Here is a 19,196-nt window from a genome sequence, read left to right on the forward strand (position 1 = left end):
GGCCTCATCTGGAGTACTGTGTCCAGTTTTGGGCCCCACACTACAAGAGGGATGTGGAGAAATTGGAGAGAGTCCAGCAAAAGTCAACAAAAATGATTAGTGGACTGGAACACATGAGTTATGAGGAGAGGCTGAGGGAACTGGGATTGTTTAGTCTGCAGAAGAGAAGACTAAGGGGGGATTTGATAGCTGCTTTCAACTACCTGAAAGGGGGTTCCAGAGAGGATGGTTCTAGACTATTCTCAGTGGTAGAAGAGGACAGGACAAGGAGTAATGGTCTCAAGTTGCAGTGGGGGAGGTTTAGGTTGGATATTAGGAAAAACTTTTTCACTAGGAGGGTGGTGAAACACTGGAATGCGTTACCTAGGGAGGTGGTAGAATCTCCTTCCTTAGAAGTTTTTATGGTCAGGCTTGACAAAGCCCTGGCTGGGATGATTTAATTGGGGATCGGTCCTGCTTTGAGCAGGGGGTTGGACTAGATGACCTCCTGAGGTCCCTTCCAACCCTGATATTCTATGATTCTATGATTCAAACTTTACAATCTCTAGCTCATTGGTTCCCAAACTGGGGGGCATGAAGAAATTCCAAGGGTGGAGAGAGGCTGCCTGGCCCTTGAGCTCCTGGCCCCTCCCCTGCACAGGCAGCACAGCTTGCGCCCACCCACCTCCCAGGCTTTCCAATGAGCCAGTCCTGCTGCTCTGAGCAGGGGAGGTTGGATAAGTAGCAGCAGGTCCGGGGGTGGTCAGGAGACAGGGAGCAGGGGGGTTGGATGGGGGTGGGATCCTGGGGAGGGTCCCAGAAGAGGGTTGTCAGGGGACAAGGGGGGGGGGAGTTGGATGATGGTAAAGGAGAGGTGGGGGGCGTGAGGGTTTCTTGAAAATTAAAAAGGGGGCATGATGCCAAAAAATTTGGGAACCACTGCTCTAGCTATTTTCCAGCTCGGAGTGGGAAGCTGACAGTTTCAATCTAAAGCACCCCTTTTGAAGGAGGGTGGACAAGGTTGCTAAACACTTCAAAAGAGGATTGTTAACTCTTCTTATCTTAGCCCATTCCACTCTGCCAGGGGCATCAGTCAGTCACTATCTCCTCCCCTCTACATCTCCAAAAACAGAGGAGCGATTAGCAGGACACATCAGCTCCCAAGTGAGGAATGAAGCCGGCCTCTCCTCCATAGCGCCCACAGGGTATCAGAAGGGTTGGTTTGGGGACCTTGGAGGAATTGCATCACAGCCCAGGAGAGGCAGTCTATTAATCTCCTCTGTATAACCAAAATATGCTTGTTTCTCTCTTATCTAGCTGTACCCAAGAAGCACATGCAGCACTGCCAGGAACTGCTGAATGTGAGATCAAGTCACTGGGACTTGGTCAAATTCCGTTTTTCTTGTCTAGTTGAGCACTACACATCCCCTTACAGAGAACAAAGACAGCAGGGTACCGTAAATAAAAGTAGTTGTAACCCAGCAACAGTTTACTACTACTCCCTTTGCTCTGCCAGACTCTCTCAACTTCCCCTCCTCCACAAGCCCCCCACCCCAGCACTTTAAAAGGTGACAAAAATGGTTATGATGCACAAAGGCCTCAAGATGTGGTGTTTTATTTTGAGTGTTTAGCCTACTTGTTCTTTGTTAGAAATAGCCAACCTTCCCCAGTCATGGATTCCTCAAGTTAGGCTCCTAAAACACAAAAAGAAAAGGAGTACTTGTGGCACCTTATGACTAACAAAATTAGTGTAAGGTGCCACAAGTACTCCTTTCTTTTTGCCAATACAGACTAACACGGCTGCTACTCTAAAACACAAAAGAAAGCTGAAACGCAATAGACCATACCTCCCCCTGAAGCAGAAAGCTGAAGATGCTCAGCACCTCAGGGAAAGGGGGCGGACAAACCAGGCCACTTCTATCTAGCCACAAGAATATAGTTTTAAAACATTAAAAATTCACATTTTGAAAAAGTGTTGGGCATCAGGAATAAGGCCTGATATGGCGCTTCCTAAGCAGAGAGATTCCATGAACCATTTCCTCATTGTTTACATTAAAGAGGCAGAAAACGAAAAGTTGGGAAGTTTAAGGGCTTTATTCACACAGAAGTCCTATTGGTTTAGGTTAAACAGGTTTAAATCCTGACTCAGTTAAAACAGTGTCATCTGCTGTGAGGACAACTGTATGGTTGTAGTTTACCAAAACAAGCTAAACCATGTTTGAACAGATTTAAGCATCCACATAGTTACACAGGTTTAACTAAGTTTTTTTAAACATGCCTTTAGTTCACAGGTTCTCAAACTGGGGGTTGTGACCCCTTAGGGGCTCATGAGATTACTATATGGGGCTCACAAGCTCTCAGCCTCCACCTCCAAACCCTGCTTTGCCTCCAGCATTTATAACAGTGTTAAATATAAAAATGTTTTTAATTTATATGGGGGGGGTCACACTCAGAGGCTTGCTGTGTGAAAGGGGTCACCAATACAAAAGTTTGAGAACTGCTTTAGTTATACTGGTGCTGGCCTTGAACAACTAGAAAGATCAGGGCTTTACTGGATCTAAATAGTGAGACAAAAGTAGACAAGATACCCGAATTTGTAGGGTGGTTTTTTTAAAATGCATTCAAGGATATTTTAATAAGCAACACAGCACAGCCATCCCAGTTCTCTTGGCATATATCAGCTTTAAAAAATGGCGCCACTATACTTAACTCCATGTGACCATATGCCCCCATCCCTCCTCCCCTTCAACCTTCACTCACAGCCCCCGTGTTCTTCAGTTTATGTTGCAAAAGCCACTTCATGCACTAAAGCCACATTTCTCTAACTTCTCAAGCCATTCTTTCTGCCTTATCTCCCTCAAGATTTCAACATGATCTTCACCCCACCAAAAAGCATTTCCTTTTGGCAAGTTTGAAGTCACTCAAAGAATTCTCATCTCAGATACTTTTAAACATGGTTAAAGCTTTCAAAAAACTCCACATGCTGGACAACTGCAGGAATGTAATCAGAAACAGACAGTATTTTAGTAGCAGTACCACCTCAGAGAGCTGCCAGGAGTAGAGAGACTCCCTGAGTCTGCACAATCTCCCTGTGAATCAAAGCAATATCCTGTTACCTTATCTCCTTTCTCCAAGCTTCTTTTGCTACTCTCATAGCTGTGATCTTCGAAACAAAGCAAAAATGTAAACCTGCCCTTCAGTCACTTACCCACTTCCTAAACATGATCACTATTCTTTCCTGTTAGCCCAAGGTTTGGATTTTCCACCATAACTGTCTTAAATCTTGGATTAGACTTGATATGATTACACCCTACTGGCCTCTTCTTAGGAAGGAGACCGCTATTCCATCTGACCACTGGATGGAAGAAGGAAGAAATATGGACCAACCCCTGACCATTACAGGACATCTCTGAACATGTCCTGCTCAGACTGACACCCTCCCAGTATTAACCTTGAGACTTTTTTCCATGTAAAGTATGACCTCTGTGCAGTAAGGAAGAATGGCCCATCATCATCCCCACCCAGGGTGACCAGATAACAAGGGTGAAAAATCACGGCGGGGGGGGGGGGGGGGAAATTGAGAACTGACACCTATATAAGACAAAGCCCCAAATATCAGGACCATCCCTTAAAATCAGGAGATCTGTTGACACTATCCCCCACCTGCCTTCAGTAGAGAATGGAGGACTCAGATAGCTCACCGTTACATTACACAGCTGCTTCTTCCGCCCCAAGCAATCCTTCCTTTACAGCCACTTTCGGGTAGCGTTTACATTTGTGCCGGAGATCCCATTATGAAGCCTTGTAACTTGCACAGGAAGCTCCAGTAAACATGTCACCAATTTGCATTTGCCTCTTGTTCACCACATTTTGAGGGGAGAATCTTGGCAGACCAGTACATAAATAACGCTTCAACCCTTCTAATGGGATGCTACGAGTAGCTTACCTGGTCTGCGCAGCAGCACATGAATACTACAGGTAGGGTGAAAGCTGCACCAATGAAGCTTCTCCTACACACAAAAAAAAACTGTACCAGACATGAATGGGACGTTTAGGCATGAATCAGTCAACACCAGTCACAGGACCCACACCAGCTATTTCTCAGAACCACTAACCCCACCTCTCAACTAAACTAACACCTTGTCTTTGCACAAATGCTTAAGGCCTTTTGCTGAATTAATGCATAGTTGGAAACTCCACTTGCTATTCAGTATATGTCCTTTGACAATAACCACTCACCATTGGGCTGTAAATATAGTTTAAAAAGGAACCCGTTTAAACTATTAAAATTATATCCTGGGCTTTGGAGCTCTGCTCCGGCGTCACTCCAGCTCCAGGCAAAAACCTGCAGCTCCACTGCTCCGGAGCTGCCAGCGCCAGGCTCCACTCCAAAGCCCTGATTATATCTGTTAACTGTTTATTAACGCGACACAGGTCCTGTTCAGGGCTGCTGCCAATCTCTTTTCAAGATTAACTGCAATACATTAACGGTAAGACTAACTAATATTTATTGGTTAACCGGTTAAAATTTTATAACCCTACTTACCACCCAAGCAGCGATCAAGAAGGATACATGCCATCAGATATAAGGAAGAGTTAAGATAGCATCATCCTTTATACAGTACAGAGAAAGAAGCCCTAATATTGTTGGTTTTGACCTAACAGCTTGGGGATTTTGCAACAAAATATCCACAAACCAATTCACCTTCAAAGGACTCCATCCAGACCCTGTTACAGTAAACAGCCACTTACTGTATACCTAGGACTTGAAACTTGCAAAGAAAACCAGCTAAAAGCAGCTACAGAAGAGAATAAAAACTATTACTGAGTACTCCACTCAGCATCCGGATATGCACATGCCAATACTCAGACATATGCACTGCTCACTTGTGTTAAATGGAGGGAGGAAATGGGTAAATGACCCCAAAACAGTTCAGTAAAAGAATCTGATTTGTACTTTAGAAAGGCCACTTAAAGCCTGCATTTTCAAAAGCATGATGCCCAGGAGCTCCTTCGGACACTTTAAAGGAGGCCTATTTTTCAGAAAGCCCTCACCCACCCTCTGGAAACCAGGCATCTTCAGAAATGTGTCATCAAGTTAGGTACTCAAGATTTTAAAACATTTAAACTACTATTTTGCTTGGGAAAGCCTAGGCCTTAGGCACCCAAATACAGACTTTGGAGGCTAATCTATGGTCAAAAATGGATGCCTAGGGGTATCTAAGATCAGGGCTTCATCTACACACAAGACTGGTGCTGCTTTAGCTATTTGATGGACATGGAGCGGCTCTGTAATTATTTATATACAGTATGCTAGACTGGTTACTAGGACGCTTTCTGAATGACTACATTAGTTTAACTCAACAAGAGTGTCTGGAAGCAGGAAAGAAAAGAAATGCTCAAGATAAGCATTTGCTGAGAGGTGGCTTAAGAGTTGTTAAGGGACAATGCCAGAACAATTAGCTTTGATGATTTTGCTGCCAGCCAACCTTCAAAACTGGCTTTAAAAAAGCCCACCTAAGCTTTGCTGACTCCTGGTATATTATGTTAAAAGAAGATAAACTGGTAAGAACTGGAACCTTGAGTACTCTGGAAGGAGTGTTCTACCAGTATGACACACACAGATTTTGTGCTCACATTTTGGGACAGACTGAACACTTAGATGAGAAACAAGGCAGGTGAGGTAATATATTTTATTGGACCAACTTCTGTTGCAAGACAAACTTTTGAGCTGACAAGAGTATAAGCTCGAAATTTTTTTTACTGGACCAGCTTCTGTTGGTGACAGAGAAAAGCTAATACCTCACTTTGTGTCTTCAATATCCAGGGACCAACATGACTACAACACTGCATGAATGCTTATATGACCGTCTTCCAGGCTGGTTGGTAATGTACTGGCCTTTCTGAATTGTGCTGCTCTCTGATTAATAAACTAATTGAGCTTGGACTACCTAACTTATCAATAAAATTAACTGAACCCTAATAAGGGTAAGAATGGTAGACACACACAAGGTTACTGTAGCCCAGGACCCGATCCAGGAGGGGAGCATTGCAAAAATTCCATTCCAAGATAAGTTACCTAAAGGAGGTGTTGTAATAATCGGGGTCTCACAGACCTACCCCTAAGTGTGAGCCTGACAGTGGAAAGTAGAAATAGCTAATTGTAAGTTTATAAAATGTTCCAACAAATGTTGACGGGAAAAGGCACTAAAGGGAGACGCTCTGTCTACTGCTGTAATTCAAAGACTGTGTTAAAGATCACCTCTGATAAACTAGTATGGGACTGGAAATCAGACCAAAATTGGCATGTTGGAAATCAGGCCTAACTAGTGACAAAAGAGAAGATAAGGATATTACATCCGTGGCTCCATTTTGGGGTCCTTAAAAAAAAGGATTTGGAGGGAAAAGTCAGCTAGCTAGCTGAGACACAGAATAGAAGGGTCAAACTTTACCATCACAGCTGCTACTCCCACAGTGTCTCCTAGGCCCCAGAATCCACTCTGATACCATTGGGCCTTCAATGTCCTCACAAGACCAGGCCAGAGAATGTGACCAAAATGACATCCCCACCTCCAACTATTTCAACCCAAGCATCATTTGAGTTGTAAGCCTGGTTATTGCTCGTCCTCTGTTCCCACTCTTGCTCTTTTCATTCCCCACCTTATTTCCTTTTGCCTTCTGTTTTAGTAAGTCTGGCTTAGCCAAGGCTACATATTTTGCAACACTGCTGTACGCCTGTGACCAGAGAGGCAGCCAAAAGCAATGCCATGTCCTAACTAACTAGTCTGATTCTCATACAAGTTTGCCAATTCTCAAAGTGGCTGATCAGACGGCAGAGTGAGCCTGTGTTTCTCCAGCAGTGAGGTTGCAAATAAAAGTCAGAAAATTCAGCTTCTCTTTGGACTATCTTTGCTGTTCTTTTCTCTCCCATGCATTTATCTCGTCTTAAAGGAAGCAGGATCAGACTTTACCAACAGCTCCAACCTAGCAAATAACTGCCCCCCAAGGACAGTTACCATCTTTAATACTATCTAAAAGATGTTTTTTGTTATAAAAACTCTACAACTTAAGGGAACAAGGAATTTTGTTAGTACAGACTTAGTACTTTACATTTAAAATGCTTTAGCAGTGTTTCGTCCTCCTACTTCAAAATAATTTAAAGGAGTGTTTGCCATAGAAATAAGCAGTCTCAGGGTCTCTCTGTATATAAGAATGCAAACCACATTTACTGTTGGACAGTGATATCATCATTTTAACACCTTTAACGCTGAGTCCATTTATTCTGTCCAAATAAATACAACAGGTGCACTCAGATGCAAAAAAGGAGCCAGAGATGCTGCAATCATGACGTGATACCACTACAATCCCCCATAGTGTGGATGCAGTTATACCCAGTGTGAAGATGCTTTATACAAGCACAGCTTATTCCCATCCATGACAGCGAATACACTGTGGCAGGATAAGGCACCATTATACTGGTATAACTGGATCCAGACTAGGGAATCGCACCAGTTATTTATTTCAGAAAAACCACCCCGCCGCCAAGTTACCCTGATACAAAACATGTGCATATATCAGACCCAAATCACCTCTTCTCATTTTTACAGGTAATCTCCTTGGAAAACAGATACAAAGAAAAGGTGTTTAACTTTTCCTTTCCACTGTCTACAGCAGAGTGGCTAGCACATTTTGGGTGCAATCTCCAATCCCACTGAGGCCAGGTCCACAGTAGAAACCTTTTCCAGTATAGTAATGATGGTTAGGGGGGTATGATTTCTGTACTGGCAAAACTCCTGGTGCAGTTATATATTATAATGGGTATCAACTGCACCCACATTAGTAGGGTTTGCCAGTACCATAGAACCTCAGAGTTACAAACACCTGTCAATCACAAAACTCATTTGGAACCAGAAGTATGCAATCAGGCAGCAGAGACCAAAAAAAGCAAACACACAGTGTTAAATGTAAACTACCAATAAAGGGAAAGTTTTAAAAAAGATTGGACAAGGTAAGGAAACTGTTTCTGTGCTTGTTTAATTTAAATTAATATGGTTAAAATCAGCATTTTTCTTCTGCATAGGAAAGTTTCAAAGCTGTATTAAGTCAATGTTCAGTTGTAAACTTTTGAAAGAACTATAACGGTTTTGTTCAGAGTTAGGAATAATCTCCATTCCCCAGGTTTCAGAGTAACAGCCGTGTTAGTCTGTATTCGCAAAAAGAAAAGGAGTACTTGTGGCACCTTAGAGACTAACCAATTTATTTGAGCATGAGCTTTCGTGAGCTACAGCTCACTTCATCGGATGCATAGGTGTTCGTAACCAAGGTTCCACTGTATAGCTAGCTATACCAGCCAACCCTTACCAGTATAGACTAGGCCCTGAAAACCTATGGGATTTGAGCTTCTAAATCTTTCTGGCATTTTGGAAAACAACTCCTTCCTTCATGGAAATCTACCTGAGTCACTGTGTGCTACTGGAAGAAGTTCTCAGAGAACAAGGGGCAGGGCAAGCCCTGGCTCCATCCCCAAAAGCAGACACGTGTGAACCTCCCTGGTGCTCTACTTTTTTCACCCAGCACTTATCAGGGCCCCTGTGCCCAAATGCCATGGCCCAGCCACTGACCATCCCCCCACATCCTTGCCCCACACTGTCTCTAGTCCGAATCCTGTAAGCACTGGGATAACAGGGACACAAGTGGGCCATAGGGGGAACAGGGCTAGGGAGGTCCAGAAGCAACCGTGCATAGGCAAAAGGGTGGTGGAGCTGAGGGCCAGTCTGGGGGCACTGAGGGGGTGATTGGGAGGCAGGGCCACAGTTCAAGGGCACTGAGAGTCAGTGTGGGGTCACTGAGGGAACAGGCTCGGGGGCACTCCTCCGAGCACTGAGAGGGCAGGCTGGCGGCACCGTTATAAGGCACTACGGGGGGGGGGGGGGGGGGCTGGCTGTAGTCAGCATGGGGAGGACAGTTTGCGGGTGAGGCTGGGGAGAGAATAAGGGCACTTGCTGGGGGCCTGTTCAAGCAATGGTTTGAGGGAAGATGCTGTCCTGGAGAGAGAAATGAAAGAGCAGCTGGGTGAGACTGCCACAGGCAGGGCCCCTCTGGCAGGCCTCCCCTCCCCCACCCAGCTAACTCCAGGGGCCTCCCTAGGCTGGAGGGAAGTGCCACACTTCCACCTCCTACACAGGTCTCCTGCCCTCACACCATCCCCCCCAGCCTGGACTCCCACACTCTCTCGCATGGGCTCCACACAGCCTAGGCCTTGCCCCCACTGCACAGCCCCCTCCCTCCCCACTGCACAGCCAACCTGGCCACCTCGTGTACAAAACTGGTTCTGCTCTCCACAGCACCCCGCCCCACTTCGCCTACACCCGTGGGCCCGAGCGCCCCTCCTACCTGAGCCTGGCGCGTCCTTCTCTCCACTCCTCACCCCACTGCACAGCCCCCCCATACCCAGTCCCCCCGCCCCCCATACCGAGTCCCGCCGGCCCGGCAGCCCCCGCCATTGCACCCCCCCAATACCCAGTCCCGCCAGCCCCCCGCGACCAAGGCATCCCATGCAAGCCCCCGCCCACCTCGCTTACCTTGTCCCTCTTTGTTGTTGGCGGCCTCCCCGTCGGCGGCAGCGGCCGGCTCGGCCCGCAGGCACTCCCGGCAGACGGAGTGGAGGCAGGGCAGCAGGCGGGGCTCCCGCTCGGCCCGCAGCCGCTCGCGGCACACGCCGCACTTCTCCAGCAGCTCCAGCGCCTCGGGCCGCTTCTCCCCGCCGGGGCCGCCCGCCTCGGCCGAGGCCGCCGAGCCCGACATGGCGGCCGCTCCCCCCTTCGCGCTCCTCGCTTCTCCCGGCTCCAGCAGCACGCGGGGCCCGCGCGCCGCTGGTGTAACGTTCCCCGGGAGGGCCGCGCGCGCCGCTGGGGACGGAACGTTCACCGGGAGGGAGGGCCGCCCGCGCGCGCCGCCGCCGCCGCTGCTGCTGCTGCTAACAGCAATGGAGCGTTCAGGCCCCGCTGCACAATGCCTGAGACAAGGGGAGCTGCGCGCGCACAAGCACGCTGCAAGAGAGAGTTAGAGAGGAACAAGGCCCCCCGCAGCTGCGCGTCCTTCGCCGTCGATTCTCCTCCGGGGCGGGGGTGGGCGGGGAAACGGCTGCAGCAGCCGAGCCAATCAGCGCTCAGATAATCCCCGTGGGCGGGCCTGGGACAGGGAGGATCAGACAAACCGGCCAATCCACCCGTCTTGGGGGGAGGGAGGGGGAGGACGTCACCTTATGTTTCTGTGTAGGGCGGGAGAAAGGACGGTAGACTGGGGTTTGCGCCAATCGCGGGACTCGGAGCGCAAGCGGAGCGGGAAGGGGAGGTGTGGAGAATGACAGGAAGGCAGGCCAATCCGCTCCCTCGTTTGCCCGATGCCGGCGAGATAGGCAGAGACTGACAAGGAGATGAGAGCGAATCCGCTTTCGGCGAGGCATGCCCGTTTGTGTAGAGTATGAAAGGCGCTTGAGAATGATCCGTTAAAAAGGTTCCGCCCCTCCGCATGGCAACGGAAACATCATTGATTGACGGGTCTGGAGGCCAATCATCCACCGAAGCTATCCCCAAGGGCGGGAACTTATTTGATTAACATAGGGCAGGCCCTGTAGGTTTCCAAGCTCCGAGAGGAGGCGTGAAGAATGCTGGGACGGACAGGAGAGAGAACCAATCATCTCATGAATTACCTCACATATACTCAATGACTGGCAGGAGATGAAGCCAATTACCTTCTCCTAAATTCCCGCGGCCCTGTTCCTTTCTCCTCCTGGAGGGGGGAGGGGCTGCATCCCCCCCTCCCAAAATACTTGAGGTCTTCTTTGCTTGCTGTCTGTAACAGAAAGCTAAACCCACTTCCCTCACCGGGAGGTGGAGGCAAAAGTCAATCCGGAGTGACTCCAAGGCATTCTAATGAATCTGCTGAGCTTAATGAAGTCACTTCAGATTCACTGTGAACTGACCCAGAGCAGGTTCAGCCCCACCGAGCTCATTGGAATCACTCTGGCTTCACTGTGGACTGACCCAACACAGGGTCCCACCCCGCTGAGCTTAGTGGAGTTGCTCCAGAATCACTCCAGTCTGACCCAACTCAGAGTCCCACCCTACTGAGCTCAGTGGAGACGTTCGGGGTTCACTCTGGTTTGACCCAGAGCAGGATTCAGCCCCACTGAGCTTAGTGGAGTCACTCCGGATTCACTCCAGATTCAGCCAGAGCAAAGTCTGCCCCCCCGCCCCTGAATTCAACACTCTCCCCAAAACTAGAACTTTGATTTACAAATAATGAAAGGACGGCTGTGAAGCAGACCATTGGCAATCATTTAAAAAAAGCCACCAGAACAATTCTAGGTCTTTAAAACCTGTCTCACTGTGAGAGATTAAAGATGCTTTATCTATTTAACTATAGGGAAGGGTACCAGGTGAGGGTGACTTGATCATGGCCTATAAGTACTTACATACTGTGTTGCCAACTCTCATGATTTTGTCATAAGTCTCATGACAATGATTGTTTTCCTTAAAGTCCCAGCTCCTGGAGTCAAGTGGAGACGTGATGATTTCAGACTTCAGATGAAGTATCTAGCCCTCATGGTGGTAGAGAAAGCTTCAAAATGTGACCCCAGTGCACCCTAAAGACTCAAAAAGCAGAAGGCAAATTAAAAGAACACCAATATTTATTATTTGTACATAATCTCATGATTTTAAAGCCAATCTCATGGTTTTTGGTGAGCCTGACTCATGATTTTTGAACGTTTTGGGTTGGCAATACGGCCTACCTGGGAGATTTCTGGCTCTTCAGTCTGGCCCACAAAAGTTTAACAAGATCCAACAGCTGGAAGAGAAAGCTAGATAAACTGAGACAAGGAATAATGCTTGGGTTTTTAACAGTGAGTGTCATTAACCACAGAAACATCTCACAAGGGGGTGAGCGTCCCTGTCCGTTGAGAGATGGGGTCTCCGTCACTTGGAGTCTCTAAACCCAGACCAGGTGTCTCTTTCTAACAGGTCTACTCTAGCATAGCCAGAAAGCATGTGCTGGATGCAGGCACCACTGATGTGCTATACTGGAAGTCAGACTAGATGATCAGAATGGTCCCCTCTGGCCTTGAAATCTAGGAGCAATCATATTTTTCAAAATAAAACTCTGTCCCTGGGTTCCCTTGCAATAATTAAAGCTAATGGGGCTTTTTAAAATCTTGGTGATCCACCACCACACACACCTCATTTCGGCCCTTTAATTTCTGTACAATGCAAAAAGATGAGTCAGTTTAACCCGTTTCACTCCCTGACTCCCAGGGTACATCTACACGGCAATAAAAGACACAGAATGGGCCCAGGTCAGCTGACTCGGCCTGCAAGGCTATAAAATTGCTGTGTAATTGTAGACAGTGGGGTTGGTCTCGGGTAGGGCTCCTCACTCTGAACGTTTACATTGCAATTTTATAGCCCTGAAGCCGCAGATGCAAGCCTGAATCAGCTGACTTGGACTCAGGTTTTTTTATCGCAGTGTAGACATACTGCCAGCATCCAGGCTCTTAATACTGTAGGGGATGGTTAAATCCAAACAAAGGCGTCCCACCTGCTAACACCAGTAGTGTCACAAATGCCAAACATTGAAAAATCAGGAGTCAGGCCTCAAAGAAGTCACGGGACTTAAACTCATGATTTAAAAAAAAAAATCAGTTTGGGGCTCATATTATTTGCCTCCTGGTTTGAGCCCCTAGTGGGCACTTTGGGTCACGTTCTTAAGCCTTCCTCAGCAACTCTAAGGGTAAAAAAATTGCTTTCTAAAAAATTCAAATTGCGTCTGACCTAATCCCAGGACACCAGGTGCTGGAGCTTTCAGAAAAACATCCAGGGTGAGGGTCACTTATGCACATGCTTAATTTAATCTCTCTCACACACACATACACAGAGAGAATAGTAAAATTAAGCATATTTCTCCAGGATTAGGGGCCTTGTGCTTTGTTTTTAATGTTCTGGCATGGAAGGTAGAAATGGGGGACCCTAGTAATGGGGGAATGAGAGGCACACACAGCTACTGCCATGGGAGAAGAATGGGCGACCCTGGTAGGGGAGACAAGGGAAATGGGGGGCATACATAGCCATTGGAGGGTGGGGCGAACGGGAGGGACGCTGGAATGGGAGAAGAGGGGAATAAGGGGGCAAACACAACCCTTGCCATGGGAGGAGAATGGGAAAGACTGCTGCAGATAAGGGAAATGGGGGACACACAGAGCCCCTGGTAGGTGGGGACAATGGGGGATGCTGGTATGGGGAATTAGGGGGTACACACAGCCCCTGCCATTGAGGGAGAATGGGGGACCCTGGTATGGGGGGAATGAAGCGGTATGTAGAGCCCAGGGGTGGTGAGGGAAAGGTGGGAATGGGGGGTACACAGGGCTACTGGCAAGGGGTAGGTGGGATGCAGAGCGTCCCTGAAATCCAGGGAGCTGGGGGGGGGGGAGAGGATGGAGGGATGCAAGAAGCCACTGGGTCTACAAGGAGCTCGGCCTGCAGGAGCTATGAAGCATGTGACTTCTGTTATATGTGAAAACCGCAGGCCCTGGGGCCCAGACTCCCCTGGCTTCCAACTCAAGGTGCAGTGCATCCAAAGCTCCTTAAAGTCAATGGGAGTTTCCCCATTAATTCCCAGACTCCCATTGACTACTGGGGTGGGGTTGGGTCATCCCAGACCTATAGGGAACAATGGGGCCCATCCAGCTGAGAGAAATGCTAAGGGCACAGCCCATTTGGATGCTAAAGCAGTTAAGTGGAGCAATCCCAGACAAAGGCACTCATCTCTCTCTCCACCCCAACCCCCTTTCCCTCTCCACTGTGCCATGGCCCCAGGGTCCCTGGCCTGGCGTCCCTCTGCTCCTGCACCCCTCCCTGTCTGCCTCTCTCCCTAGCCTGTGTAAACTCTCCTCTGAGGAAGGGAGGAGAGCAATCAGAAGTGTTGTTTGCTATTATAAACAGTCAGAGATAAGAGGGAAGGTCCCCTCATGGATCAGTAACCAGTTAAAAAACAGGAAGCAAAGGGTAAGAATAAATGTTCATTTTTCACAGGGGAGAGAGGTAAATAGTGGAGTCCCCCAGGGATCTGTACTGGGGGACCAGTGCTGTTCAACATATTCATCCACGGTCTGGGAAAGGGTAAATAGTGAGGTGGCAAAGTTTCCAGATGATACAAAATTAGTGTCAGGACAGCTAAGTCCAAAGCAGACTGCAAAGAGTTACAAAGGGATCTCACAAAACTGGGTGACTGAGCAACAAAATGGCCGATGAAATTCAATGTTGATAAATGGAAAGCAATGCACATTGGAAAATCCCAACTATACCTACAAAATGATGGGGTCTAAATTAGCCATTACCACACAAGAAGGAGATCTTGGAGTCATTGTGGATAGTTCTCTGAAAACATCCATTCAATCTGCAGTAACAGTAAAAAAAGCTCACAAAATATCATAATGCCACTATATAAATCCATGGTATGCTCACATCGTGAATACTAATGTGGTTGCCCCATCTCAAAAAAGATATATTAGAATTGGAAAAGGTACAGAGAAGGGCAGCAAAAATTATTAGGGGTATGGAACAGCATGTTTATAAGGAGAGATTAATAAGACTGGGACTTTTCAGCTTGGAAAAGAGATGAATAAGGGGGTATATGATGGAGGTCTATAAAATCATGACGGGTGTGAAGAATGTGAATAAGGAAGTGTTATTTACTCCTTCACATAACACAAGAACCAGGGGTCACCCAATGAAATTAATAGGCAGCAGGTTTAAAACAAACAAAAGGAAATACTTCTTCACATAATGCACAGTCAACCTGTGGAACTCATTGCCAGGCGATGTTTTGAAGGCCAAAACTATAACGGGGTTCACAAAAGAATTAGATAGGCTCATGGAGGATAGGTCCATCAATAGCTATTAGCCAAGATGGACAGGGTACAACCCATTGCTCTGGGTGTCCCTAAAGCTCTGATGGCCAGAAGCCAGGACTGGACAACAGGGATGGGTCACTGGATAATTGCCGTGTTCTGTTCATTTCCTCTGAAGCACCTGGCACTGGCCACTGTCAGAAAACAGGATACTGAGCTAGACAGACCATTGGTCTGACCCAGTGTGGCCATTTTTATGTTCGTGCTGCCGCCCCCAACAGCCCGGCTGGAATGTTCCAAAGGACTCAGCGTCCGCTGAGGGCCAAATTTGCACAGTGGCCCAGAATGCTGAGTGCAGAGCAATCTAGACCATCCATCTCGAAGTCTCTGTCCACCCCCTTCCCTATCCACCCCCACCCTGTCCATCCATCCCCAATTCCCATCCCCTCCTCTACCCACCCCCTATCCCCACCTCCTCCCTCCATCCATCCCCATTCTGCTTCATCCACTCTCTTATCTCCACCCCCTCAATCCCCACGCATATCTATCTACCTATCTGCCATCCACTCCCACACATATCTATCCACCAGACATCCATTCAGACATCCCTCTGCACACGCACCCCTCCATCCATCCCCCCATCCCCACACATATTTGTTTACCTCCCTACCTTAGCATCATTTCCTGCCACTCACCACTGTAACATCTGAGCATCTCCCATGTAAAAATCGCTAGCATCAGCAAAATGCCTAGTTGACTTCATGGAGCATCCAGCCTCAAGGGTGCTGAGCACTTGAAAGCCAGGCTCCATGCGTCTCATTTTCCAAATGGTTCAGCTCCCATTCAGGCCTGCTCTACATGGGAAAGTGTTTTCTGGTATAACCTGTGGGTGAATTTAAACTGATGCAGTAATCCCTTTTGTTGGACCATCTTCTGTGGGTGAAGGAGACAAGCTGACACTGAGAACCTTTCCTGGACTTGAAGACAAGTTCTGTGTAAGCTTGAAAGCTTGTCTCTCTCACCTACAGCAGTTGGTCCAATAAAAGTATATTACCTCACCCGCCTTGTCTCTCTCATACCCTGGGACTGATATGGCTACAGCAACACACTGCAAATAATAACTCCTAGCTGTCATCATTGGTAGATCTCAAAGCATTTCACAAGGCAGCTCAGTCTCATGATCGCCATTGCATAGCTGGAGAAACTGAGGCAAGCAGATGGGATCAGACTCACCCAAGGTCACACAGCAGCAGATCCAGGATGAGAACTCCAGCCTCCTGAGTCTGGTCCTCTATTCGCTAGGCAACACTTCTCTAGTCTCAGAATAACAGCCGTGTTAGTCTGTATTCGCAAAAAGAAAAGGAGGACTTGTGGCACCTTAGAGACTAACCAATTTATTAGAGCATAAGCTTTCGTGAGCTACAGCTCACTTCCTCAGATGCATATCGTGGAAACTGCAGCAGGCTTTATATATACACAGAGAATATGAAACAATACCTATTCCCACCCCACTGTCCTGCTGGTAATAGCTTATCTAAAGTGATCATCAGGTGGGCCATTTCCAGCACAAATCCAGGTTTTCGCTCTAGTCTTGCTCCAGGGATCTGCAGCTGTGCCAGCACACTACTGGGAAGCTTTAGGGTAAGGGTGGGAACATCGGTCAACTGGATGGTGAAGTGGGTCAAGTGTAGGCCAGGCATAGCCAGCTGGGGTTCCCTAAGCCAATTCTAGAAGCCACTGTATTTTAGTAACAACATGGTCTGACATTGTCTCCTGTTGGGCTAACTCAGCACCCTCTCCACCAGTACCGATTCACTGGGACCGCATTGGTCAGACAGTTGGCAGAGGAGGCCAGTTAATGGAGGGGAGATACAGTGAGTGGGGGGTTATCCCCAGTCGCTAGGATTGTGTAAGCAAACAGGAAGGAAGTGCTGGGGGGCGAGGGAAAAGTAGGGAGTCAGAAGGAGAGCAGCTGCAGGCAGGGCCTGCTGCAGCGTTCCCCAGACGCCAGTTGGGCTGGGAAGCTGGCTACAGACTGTAAATATAACATCTGATAAAGCAGGGTGTGGAGTGGGTGTTGTCGAGGACTCGAACCCCAGACGGCACGGTTCGTTGTCTGACCGGAGAGAGACAGGCAACACCAGCAAGGTCCGAACTCAAAGCTCTTTATTGAAGAGTGCATACAACAATAGAGAGCGGCCCGTCTCCAAAGAGAACCAGCCAGCCTCTAAGTAAAACTCAGAGGTTTTTATAGACAGTCCCATCGTGTCACAGTTTTATTCATAAAGCAGCCCCCCCCCATATTAGTTAAAATCCTCTTTCTCTATATGCATGCACATCTACCCACCTTATTGTAGATAACTTTTAGCAAATCGAAGTGCTTCACTAACTTTCTTATCGGTATGGGTGTCAACCAGGAGACGAGGAGTTAAAACAGACATAACACAAGAGTAGGGAGTGGAAAACAGCGCCTCTGTATCTCAAGGACTGTTCCCAGCACATCTGGTACAAAAATGCAGGAATGCAGGTCTCCCCGTTTTTCTCACTCTCTGTAATTTAAACACATATTCCTTCATTCTACTTTCAGAGAATTTCCCAGCAGCCTCTCTTAGCCTGACTTTGGTTCGGTTGGCATAACTGCCTCCTGTTTAGCTTTTCACACCTAACAGTCCCCCCTTTGTCCCCAGAGTGCCATAGGGGAACTCTTGGGACATACTGGCCTCTGTAGGTAGTGACTGGGTACCAATCACTGGTTGGTAGGGCACAGCTTGGTACCTAGCCAACAGCCACATCTTAACATAACATACAAAACTATTAGGCCACAAACAATTACAACGGCACTGCGAAGCAAGTTATGTAACCAGCCACCTATATCTGGAACCCAATTGAACAAATTGCCCCACCATGAGTTGACTTGCTCTCCTCCATGGTCTTTTGCAACTTGCATAAGGTGGTTTGCTCTTTCCCAGGTGGCGTTTAAACATCCGGAACATATACACAACATTCTTGCCCAATTAATGCACATGTTCCTCCCTGAGAGGCCAGCAAAATATCTAATGCCAAGTGGTTTTGAAGAACCATCTGCCTTAGTTTTTTTTGTTCGGTTGCCAAGTCTACCAAGGCATCGGTAGTCGTATTTGCCATCATCTCCAACACTCCCTGAAGTCTCATGACTCCTTCCCCAATATTCCAAGTGGCACCTCCACAGGCGAAGACAAATCCTGCACAAGCACCCGTCCAGTCATTGAGGGCACACCAAGTAAGGGGGCGAGAGTCATTTGCATCTTCCTCAGCCCCTCTTACATTTCTGATTTTCCCTTTAGGGTGACATGTGCGATATACTACAGGTGGTTCTAACCAAGCCAAGTAGCAGGATCCACTCCATGAAGGAGGGAGGGCTAAGTATGCCTTGTTACCACACACCCAGTATACTCCAAAAAGGGTAGGAGTGACTTTGGACCAGGTATTATTAATACGTTCGTACCATCCGGTCCAAGATGGGAGGAGGGAGAATTTAGCCGCGGAGGCGTTAGAGGAACATAAACACATAGTATGAGTTGGCAGGTTATACCCAAGCATTCAATTTATAACGTAATGCTCAATCAACTTATGTCCTTTATACAAAAAATGTTTTTCCCCATGCAGACTGCACTTGTTACCTGTGAATCTATACCATGCGGAGGTGCAAGAGGTTGCCCCATCCAGGAGAGAGATATTAGGACCTCTTTTACTCCCAAAATGAGTGCCATTAAAGTAGGCTGTGCACTCACTATTACCCAAAGCTATTTTCCCTTCTCTTAAGAGGCACCATTGACCAACTCGTTTCCAAACTATTAGATACCTGCTTTCAGAGATGCCGGTATCAGCCCAGGTAATATTTCAATTGCCTGAAGAATTCTTCCAGGACGGAATCCAGGTCATATTCATTGCACTAAGGGGAATAGGAACCATGGGAAGAACTTTTTGGCTATGTGCTGGTATTAATGAGCACACCCAGCATGAAGTGTTTTGTAAGTCTGGCATACGAGATTTCATTTCATGGGCAAGACATATAAATGTGTTAGAACTGTGTGATTCTATAGTCCCAACCCCCCTACAGATCAACAATACAAGAACCCAGCTTAGAGAACGGGGCCATCCTTCCCTGAGAGGACACCACCAACTCAAGGTTTTTTTAGCTGCAGCCAGAGCTTCAGGTCGCCCAAAGGGGTGGCAGTCCATTTGTTTTGAGCACAGATGTCGTCTGCTTCTGATTCACCTGGTTTACAGTGGGGTGAACGTGCGTAGCTCCCTCAAAGTCCGACGCTGTTTG

General features: G+C 47.6%; 2 protein-coding genes across 3 annotated transcripts in view; one reads left to right on the plus strand and one right to left on the minus strand.

The window, feature by feature from the left end:
- The window catches only part of TRIM28 (tripartite motif containing 28), a 54,355-nt gene extending 44,327 nt beyond the window's left edge, over window positions 1-10,028 (minus strand). Inside the window, exon 1 of one of the 2 annotated variants that reach the window (XM_073321996.1) lies at window positions 9,561-10,028. In XM_073321996.1, the coding sequence (XP_073178097.1) occupies window positions 9,561-9,783 (223 nt within the window). In that variant the 5' untranslated portion in view covers window positions 9,784-10,028. The remainder of the gene's footprint in view (window positions 1-9,560) is intronic. The other variant, XM_073321995.1, reaches the window with a different exon arrangement.
- The window catches only part of LOC140901855 (uncharacterized), a 355,192-nt gene that overhangs the window by 254,965 nt on the left and 81,031 nt on the right, over window positions 1-19,196 (plus strand). The gene's annotated exons all lie outside the window — the stretch shown is intronic.

Source organism: Lepidochelys kempii, chromosome 23, assembly GCF_965140265.1.
Source record: "Lepidochelys kempii isolate rLepKem1 chromosome 23, rLepKem1.hap2, whole genome shotgun sequence".
Lineage (NCBI taxonomy): Eukaryota > Metazoa > Chordata > Testudines > Cheloniidae > Lepidochelys > Lepidochelys kempii.